Source organism: Amia ocellicauda, chromosome 18 (assembly GCF_036373705.1).
Source record: "Amia ocellicauda isolate fAmiCal2 chromosome 18, fAmiCal2.hap1, whole genome shotgun sequence".
Lineage (NCBI taxonomy): Eukaryota > Metazoa > Chordata > Actinopteri > Amiiformes > Amiidae > Amia > Amia ocellicauda.
In genome coordinates this window covers 24,299,272-24,308,847 of record NC_089867.1, presented here as the reverse complement: position 1 = coordinate 24,308,847, position 9,576 = coordinate 24,299,272, and the positions used below count along the sequence as shown (strand labels likewise).

The following is a 9,576-nucleotide window of genomic DNA, read 5'->3' as shown; positions in this document are numbered from 1 at the left end:
ATTTTTGCTGCAAAGGGATCATTGTCGTTGAAAATGTAACTGTTGTTTCTAAGACCAATCTTTAACGAGGTGGTGGTGTTGTTTCCTGATGAAACTCTTTGATCGCACAGTGCACATTATCTTAAAACACGAATAAAAGGACGAATGAATGTACAGATCGTACTTTGAATATTTAGCAGAGAAGATTAGTAAAGTAGTGATATTTCCATGAAGAAAAAACGCTAGGATCACAGCAGAGGTTTTCATATTTTTAATGTAAGGGTGTGCTACTGGGCCACCTGATTGAACACAAATTGCCCCAAACAGAAACACAATCATACAATCAATGTAGCTCACACTGCTGTCACACTGAACCGCTTTACACTCCTTGTGTGGGAAACGGCTTTGATCTTCGCTGTGCTGTTTGTACAACATGTGGAAATCAGATGGTGCTTATTAAATACAAAATATGATCACGAATACAAAGTGTCATCATTTACGATGTTTCCATGGGGGCGAGTCTTTGAGGGCCGACGTGACGACAAACCACCGAGTCTGACTTGGTGTAAGAGGATTATAGTTTTCTGTGAGGAATAGGTTAGTTATGTCACCCCCAGCCCTTCATCAATCAATGAAACGAGCGAGTCTGTGTTTGAACCTGGGCTCCGGCCATTTCCCGGACTCTGCTGCCCCCTGCTGTTACTCGGCAGAAACAACCAGACATCCTGGCACTCGACAGGGAGGAAACGGTTATGAAAACATTGCCCTGAGACCGGAGCTGAGCTGAGCCGAGAGTCCTCCCCTCGTCTGACCTGGGACCCGTTTCAGTCGCTCCAATGAACGAACAAATGTGTGGCAGGAATGCTGCTGTGTCTCACAACCCAAAACAACACAGAGGTTATTTTCAGTTGAGGTTCCTCTCTAACCCCTGATTATTAAGAGCTTGTGGTCTGTGAAGGAAGATCAGCTTGCAATCACACCTACCAGAGCAGGGGTTCCCAATGTCTGGTGATGGGGGGCCAATTTCCCGAGGTTGTATGGGATGGGGGGGCCGCAGTAGAAAATGATCCACCGATTTTATTTCCTATACATTTCTGTTAGGGAACATTTATTAACTTTAATTGTTAATTTGTAACTTAAAAATGTTGGGTTTGGGGAGCCACACCAAACCTCCTTGAGGCCACACTTTGGGAACCCCTGTACCTGAGTAAAAACACCGATCTTTCATCTGCAGCCTCTGCTCTGTGGTAGAAAAGCAAATGTCCCTTTTTGTTATTGCAAAGAAACACAATAAATGTACACAATTTAAAGTATTCGCGAGACGCTGGTTGGGGTTCGGAGAGTCACAGACCCGTCCGTGCTGTGCAGATGGCGGTCCGGTTCTGCGTGGCGAGGGCGAGCCAGCGGGAGGTGTCCCGGGACGTGGAGTCAGGCCTCCTGGGAGCGCCTCTTGCTGTTGGATGCCACGCTGGTCTTGGAGGCTTTGACCTCCTTCCCTCCGTCGGGATGAACGGCCTTCTCCTTGCGCAACACCTAGGGGCGGGGGGGCACTTTTAATGGACTGAGACTCAGTGTTGTGTTACCACTATCACTACTACACTACTACTGTTTTATGTGGCTGACATATTTCTCTGAAGGTAACATGTTGTGATCAAGTATCTATACATGTAGAAGGCAGTACGATATTCCAGTTCACACGCGGACAGTATGTGCAGTTTTGCAGTCACAAGCTCAACAGATTTAAGGAACAACACGTTACAGAACACGCATCAAACTTCCACAAACGTGCTCTGAACACGCAGCCCGCCAAAGGTTTAGCAGAAGTTCAAAAGTGCTGGTTTGAACAATTAATCGACTCGCTGACTCATCGACCCGAGCTTCCCAGCAGTGTCACTCAAACCCACCCACCTAATGTCTTTGCTCAGGCAGGCAAACGTCAGGCCCTTTATATTGATTTATTTATTTACTGTCATTCCCCCGGGAACCTTGTTCATCAATAATTATGTGTTTATGGTTTATAGATCAATGTATTCGAATATAAAACACTGTCAGTGCAGTATGCTGTGTGTGGCAGGTGTCTCACCCCTTTCATGATTCGCTGGCGGAGCTCGGTCTGGGTCAGAGGTCGCTCCTCCTCGTCTGTGAGCGGAGAGTCTTCGGTGTCATAGTCCTCTCTGAAACCCACACACACACACGCATGCACACGCACACACACATGTACACACACACACACATACACACATACACACAGATACACAGATACACACACACACAGACACACACAAAACCAGGGTGAAACACGAGAGCAGCAGTTTAAAACACCGCAGACACGGACGCACACCCTGACTACCTCTCCCTCACATGCAGGACACAACGACACAGACGACACCCGGGAGCTTTGACACTGTCTTTATACGCTGCGCTGAGGTTCACACACACTGTTCTCAGACACTGTCCCCGGAGAAACGCTCCCAGTGGTGGGGACATACCCAGTGGATGGGGGCTGGATGGACAGGTACTGGATGGGGAGTTCTTGGCTCTGACCCAGCAGGACCCGGGCCACTTCCTTCGGGTCGTACTCCTTGTCGTAGTCCTGCAGGCCAGGAGACGGGGGGGAGGGGGGGTGTTAGTGTCTCTATTGTGTGCCAGGACTGTGAATGAGATGCGGTACTTGTCACACGCCAACCAATTAAAGTACCTTGGAGTTGAGGTAAGACTGCACCGTGAGCAGCTCGCTGGTCTTCTGCTCCACGAGCCCCAGGAAGGTCATGACGTTGGTGTCCCTGATCCCAGCCGACGAGCCCAGCATGTCCTCGATGACCGAGCGGTCGCACTCCATCTTCTGGAACATGCCGTCCACTCCTGCGGGTGAGAAACCTCACCCTGAGCACACCGTCACACGCGTGTCCCTCCCTGCCCCGGAGACACGGTGCAGTACAGGCCCCCAACCCCCCATTCCAGTCCCCCGCGGTCTGAGCTCCGCTTGGCGTCCCATCTCTACTCTCCCTCGGTCAGTCCCTGTCCTCGGGGGGGGAATCGGCGTCTGGGTACCTGTCTTGAGCTGGTCCAGGGCCTTGCTGGCCGCTGTGGCCCGGTGCTCGAAGTCCTGCATCTGCACCTGCGTGTCTCTCTGCCGCTGCTCGATGTCCCTCATTAGGGCCCTGTGTTCCTCCTGCTGCCGCTGCCCTTGGGACCGGAAGTGCTCCATCTCCTGCTGGATCTGGGACACAGACACGGCACTCACCACCTGACTGGGCCACATGGCTGACCTCACTGGACTCGCTCTGAGAGGTCTGAGGCTATCGTTAAGGGAAGAAATAATAAACTACAGACCTGGCCAATCGAGTCCTGCAGGGTCTCGGCCTCGTTGTTCTGCTCGTTCACGTAGTTGAAGAGCGCGAAGTTCCGGTCCTCGACTGCGGAATGAAACAAAGACCGGACGATAACAACTGATATCCGCGGGAAAGCTGGCGTACGCGAGTTTGAAACACACAGAGACAGATAAGTGTGGGCAATGTCATCTCTCATCTTGTGTGTGTGTCAGCGAGTGACTCACCCTCTATGAACCCCTTGACTAGGATATCCAGGTCCTTCTCTCTGGTTATGCTTTGGATGTGCTGGTAGGCCGCCTCCATGGTCTCGGGCGTGTCCTCCCGGGGATCGGCCTTCCGGCGCTCCTTCTCCTCCGACGCTGCGGACACACACACAGGTTACTCCCAGCACCGGCCTGCTGTGGACTCACCCTGCAGCACCCCCTCTGCCAACGTCCCTACCATACGGCACCGTGGTCGAGATCTGGTGACGGTTCGACCATTTTGGATAGGCCAGTTTAGCTTGGCTGCACTTTCTCTGCCTGCTGTTATTATAATAATACCCACAATGCTTCAGTACCCTTCATACCCAGCAAGATGTATCTACACAACGCAGGCGGCACGCTTGCCCAGTAAAAGGGGCATGCACAGCCGTGCACGTGATGACCGTAACACAACGTGCCCGACTCTGGTGTCGGTGTGGGCCCTGGCGGCGTGTGGCGGTGCGTGTTTAAGCGTGGCGGTGTCTCACCCGGCCTGCGCTGCGTGTCCCGGCCCTCGTCCTGGTCCGTCCTCTCGTGGCTCTTGGTGGTCATGAACTCCTTGAGCAGCCGATCGTGTGCAATGACCCTCTCCAGCTCCTTCATCTCGGCGCTGTACTGGGCCAGGTCCTTCACCGCCTTCTCCTTCAGCAGCACGATCTTGGACTGCGACTCCACCCTTGACACACATCGTCATGCCATCTTAGTAGGACACACACACACCAACAACAACACACTTCCGACACAGTGTGGCAAGGGCAGGGTCCACAGTGCCCACTCACCTGGCATCGTAGGCGGCCGTGGAGGTGTCAATCATGGCGCCGATCTCCTTGCGGATCTCCTGCAGCTCCTGAAAGACCAAGAAGATAAGGTGACGGTGCACCCACAAGCACCGCTCGCCAAAACCCCGTTCCCACAGACCCGAGCTGGAACGGGCTGGTAAAATAACGTGTGACAGGTTGTTTTCGAGTGCCGCGCGTTATTTTACCAGCCCGGTTCCGGCTTGGGTCGGATATGCCATAGTCGTTAGTGCCACACAGCGTCCACCGGGCGGAGACGGGCCTGACCTTGTCCAGTCTGCGGAACAGCTGCTGGAACCTGGCCTGCTCCCCCCACAGCGTGTCCAGCTCCTCCCGCAAGTTGCCGTTCTTGGTCAGCTGCTCGTTGAACCGCGTCAGGGCCTGCAAAGACAGAGGGAATGGAACGTGTGCGTTTAATGCGTGCTTTATGCCAGACCAGTCGCTGGCACATACGTGTCCAGAAGTCACCGTCACAATCATACGGGTCCCCGTTGTGACGAACCAAACACAGACATTGTCCCGGAGGGAGCTCACCCGCTCCAGTTTGTTCTCCAGGGTGCGGCAGGCTTTCTGGGTCTTCCGGGCCGGGGGTTTCTGGCTCCGTGTGGCACTGCCACCCCCCCGCCTCTGATTGGACAGCTTCCGCTCCAGGTCGGCGATCTGTTACAGAGGGAACACACGTTAAGGAACCCCAACAGAGACTGTCCCCTAGGGGGAGAAGTCTGTTGTGTGTTATCATCAGCGTGGTGCTGTGTGTAATCGGGGGTCCGGTGCTGGGGTGGTCGGGGGTACCTCCTGTTCCAGCTGGACCACGCAGAGTTTCTCGGCCCTCAGCTGCTCCTCCACCTGCTGTTTGTGCTCCAGCGCCGCCTGCAGGCTCTGGGTGACCCCCTGGTCCCGCTTGCGATGGGCGCGGCTCTCGGACACACGCAGGCTCCTCTGCAGCTCCTCCTGGTCCTGCTGCAGCTTCTCGATCTCCGCCCTGCACCGCATGTGCATGCACACGCACACGCACAGAGAGACACACACGCACAGAGACACGCGCGCACAGAGAGACATGCGCGCACAGAGAGACACGCGCGCACAGAGAGACATGCGCACGCACACGCACAGAGAGACACACACGCAGAGAGACACGCGCGCACAGGGAGATGCACACACACAGAGAGACCCACGCACACAGAGAGACGCACACACACAGAGAGACCCACGCACACAGAGAGACACATGCGGACAGAGAGACGCACACACACAGAGAGACCCACGCACACAGAGAGACACACACGCAGAGAGACACGCGCGCACAGGGAGATGCACACACACAGAGAGACCCACGCACACAGAGAGACGCACACACACAGAGAGACCCACGCACACAGAGAGACACACACGCAGAGAGACACACACGCAGAGAGACACATGCGGACAGAGAGACGCACACACACAGAGAGACCCACGCACACAGAGAGACGCACACACACAGAGAGACCCACGCACACAGAGACACGCGCGCACAGGGAGATGCACACACACAGAGAGACGCACACACACAGAGAGACCCACGCACACAGAGAGACGCACACACACAGAGAGACCCACGCACACAGAGACACGCGCGCACAGGGAGATGCACACACACAGAGAGACGCACACACACAGAGAGACCCACGCACACAGAGAGACACATGCGGACAGAGAGACACATGCGGACAGAGAGACCCACGCACACAGAGAGACACATGCGGACAGAGAGACACATGCGGACAGAGAGACGCACACAGAGAGACACACACGCAGAGAGACACACACGCAGAGAGACACATGCGGACAGAGAGACGCACACACACAGAGAGACCCACGCACACAGAGAGACGCACACACACAGAGAGACCCACGCACACAGAGACACGCGCGCACAGGGAGATGCACACACACAGAGAGACGCACACACACAGAGAGACCCACGCACACAGAGAGACGCACACACACAGAGAGACCCACGCACACAGAGACACGCGCGCACAGGGAGATGCACACACACAGAGAGACGCACACACACAGAGAGACCCACGCACACAGAGAGACGCGCACAGAGAGACACACGCACAGAGAGACACACACACACAGAGAGACCCACGCACACAGAGAGACACATGCGGACAGAGAGACGCGCACAGAGAGACACACGCACAGAGAGACACACACACACACACACAAAGTTACCCACACAGCCCTGTATCACTTGAGGGTCTCTGTTAACTGTTTTCTGAGTTTCCTAACTGATGCGTGTTCTGTACAGTGCTGTTGTGTGATTTTTGTGCAATTTTTAAAAGTCTTTTTAGAAAGTCAGAAATTAATTTCGGTTGTTTTGGGGGTGGCAAAACAACATGTATAGACACACTGAAGAGACTAAATTTGGGACCCTTTCTTAGAATCGCTAAAATCATAACATATCTGACCGAGGATGCTGTGAACTGCTTGAAGCTGCACTGGAGGTGCTGCTGCTGCACAGCGCTGGGGAAAGTGGGGAGGAGGCAGTGAGGAGGAGGAGGCAGTGTGGAGGAGGCTGTGAGGATGAGGAAGCAGTGGGGAGACTTACAGCTGCCGGTTAATTAAGTCCTGGGACTCGACCCCATAGGCCTGCCGATCCCCCTCCATGATGCGAAACTGTCTCTGTAGCTTCGCCAGCTCTGACTCTGCTGCAACGCAAACCAATAGACTGTGGTCCTGCCGTTCTGTGTTCGAACCTTCTGTCTGATGAACATACTTAAGTCCGCCCACATAAATGAGTTAAATAATCACTGTATCACTGAGGGGAAAAAAAGTGCAGCACTTCTGCAGAATGAAGCAGCCAGGGCTCGGTTATCCGAATAGAATTACCCCCCGCTCTCACTGAACAAAGCTGATTTAACAAAGACACAGACCCCACTGTGCGGTCTTTCACTGTAACAGGGCAGAATGATAGGGCGTTTTATTTTTGGTGTTTGGCCATATGATTCATGAACTGTGTATCATGAATTGTGTGAATGCATTTCTGTCATTGTGAATTAAAAAGCTTCGTAAAATACAGATGACTACAATAAAATGTATACAAATCAGGCAGGAATTCTTAGAAATACTAGCAAAACGTGTTTCGTATTCAGTCGGGTGTCTATCCTGTGCCAATCACCTACCGATTCCGTCAATGTCCATCTCACTGCTGTCTGAGTGGACACTAGTGGCTGATCGTCCCCGGGGCATCGTCGTCACTGTCCCTTACTGTCTATAGACCAGAGAACAGAGGGAGAGAGGGAGAGAGGGAGAGGGGGAGAGAGATGAAGGGAAGACTAAACCCTACTGAGCCATTAGCAAGGCGCTATAAAAGGCAGGCCACTGCAGTACCGGAGATACTCGGCAGAGGGCGTTGTGGACTTTACTGAGTGCTCAACAGACACTTAATAGAAATAGATAATTACGTACCTGCTTGTTTTGTTTGCGTCTGATCGGATAATTTAGTAGGATTTGTTTCTGACATGTTCCTACAGATAGGTGTCTCGGTGTTAGAGAGCAGTACATTTAAAATGCCCTCTACTGGTAATTACAGAGATAACCAAATAAAGCAAGTTAATAACAATTCGTAGCCAAACATTTTCTCCTATATTTTGTAGTGGAAAAAGCAAATGCAATGTCTATATAGTTATGCCACGACCTATTGTGTAAAAATATACTCTATATCACTTGGTTAATGTATTATTAATTTATTTTGCATCAGTCTGGATTATAACAGTACTTTGCTCAGTAAGTCGTGCCAAGTAATACAGTATTGTTTTCTCCAGCTGTAAATTCAAACAATATCAACATTATTTTGATTACATGCACGGCAAAGCAATCAAACGTGTCGTTGTTTTATTGTATGGCTTAATACCCGTCTACCATAGCAAGTCTATATCTGCGATCGTTAATGTCCACATCATTGAGATAAAGAACAACACAGCACGTCAGGGGTCACAGTAAACAGCACATTATAACACACAGATAAGAGGGATTATAACATGATATACAGATTACATTGTGTCTCTTGGAAAAGCTTGTGTAACTAATATGTAGCATGTTGCTGCATAGCGCAATTAACATGTTTTTAATCAAACAATTGAAACAAAACACACGTATTCGTGGTGGACAGCAGCCAAGAGAAAAGTACAAACGTGTAAACTGCAGTTTTGAATCTATTTACCGCTCACACACAATCCAGGTTTATTTCTGGTGATTTACAGCGCATTGCAAAGTAGCCAATCTGCGCTACTTTGTTGCCAGTGTTTTTTGGAGGCCTTGACTGGCGTGCAATTGTATTTATAGACGCAACAGCGGAAATAAAGGCAATAACGCGTTTTATTACCTGTCTGCGAGGATTAAGCTGTGCTCGCTGTACTGCGGCAGCCCGGGTCCGGCAGAGCTGCACTTTACTGCCTTGTTTACTTTGCAGAGAAGTTTTTAGCAACCGTCTCCAGGAGCATTTGGGCAGCCAATCGCTAGCCCGGGAGGCGGGACCATCTCTGCACCTGTCACTCAATAGCCTGCATGTAGTTTGCCTGAGGACAGACGCTGCAGTCAGTCTCTCTGAATATTGCCAGAGCAAGGAAACGTGTTATTAATCCTTTGTGTTGAATCTAGACTGTAATAATGCTACTCATTTTACAATGAAAAACAAGTGTAGTACTAGAACTAGCCACAAGATATTTTGGAAAGATATGATTTGTGGTTTTGAGCAACGACACACACTTGGTCTGTGGCTTACGATTATTTTATTTTATACTAGATTAAATAATAAATGTGTCTCCTGTGTATTACACTGAGGAGAAACCTTGCGGGAAGCCTAACTAGGTATAGGATAGCACAGAAGCATTGTAAACCAAACAGAAACAAACCCAAACACAACTAATAAGCATTATTTCTAACAACAAAATATTTGAATATTTGATCTCTCACTCTCTCAAACTTTTCACAGGGCCCTCGTGAGAATCCGACAGTAGCTGACATAGTTCCTCACAGCAGGCAAAATATCAACTCAGCATTACATTTGTTTGTGGAGGCATTTATTTAGATTGGTGTTTCAGCTCCGGTTGAGTGAAAACAGTCTCTCCTTCTGCTCCGGTGGGGATTCAGATGTCTTCTGTCCTGCAGGATGGACTATGGCTTTGTGATGGAAGTGGGACATTTACAATGGGAATTGTACAGTTGACAGTGTGT

General features: G+C 51.0%; 1 protein-coding gene across 2 annotated transcripts; it reads right to left on the bottom strand.

Moving 5' to 3' along the window:
- Window positions 1-235: 235 nt before the first annotated feature.
- On the bottom strand, window positions 236-8,819 carry odad1 (outer dynein arm docking complex subunit 1). Of its 2 annotated transcripts, none has more exons than XM_066691504.1 (15): window positions 8,726-8,819; window positions 7,524-7,612; window positions 6,950-7,046; window positions 5,143-5,332; window positions 4,885-5,010; window positions 4,618-4,731; window positions 4,333-4,400; window positions 4,042-4,229; window positions 3,536-3,670; window positions 3,313-3,395; window positions 3,031-3,199; window positions 2,678-2,841; window positions 2,469-2,572; window positions 2,063-2,153; window positions 236-1,512 (listed from the first exon to the last, which is right to left on the bottom strand). In XM_066691504.1, the coding sequence occupies exons 2-15, from the start codon at window positions 7,588-7,590 to the stop codon at window positions 1,408-1,410; spliced, it is 1,701 nt and encodes a 566-aa protein (XP_066547601.1). In that variant the 5' UTR covers window positions 7,591-7,612; window positions 8,726-8,819; the 3' UTR covers window positions 236-1,407. The 2 variants fall into 2 exon arrangements, with proteins under 2 accessions (XP_066547601.1, XP_066547600.1); XM_066691503.1 differs by having other exon boundaries at window positions 6,950-7,049; window positions 8,726-8,818.
- Between the last annotated feature and the right edge of the window lie 757 nt (window positions 8,820-9,576).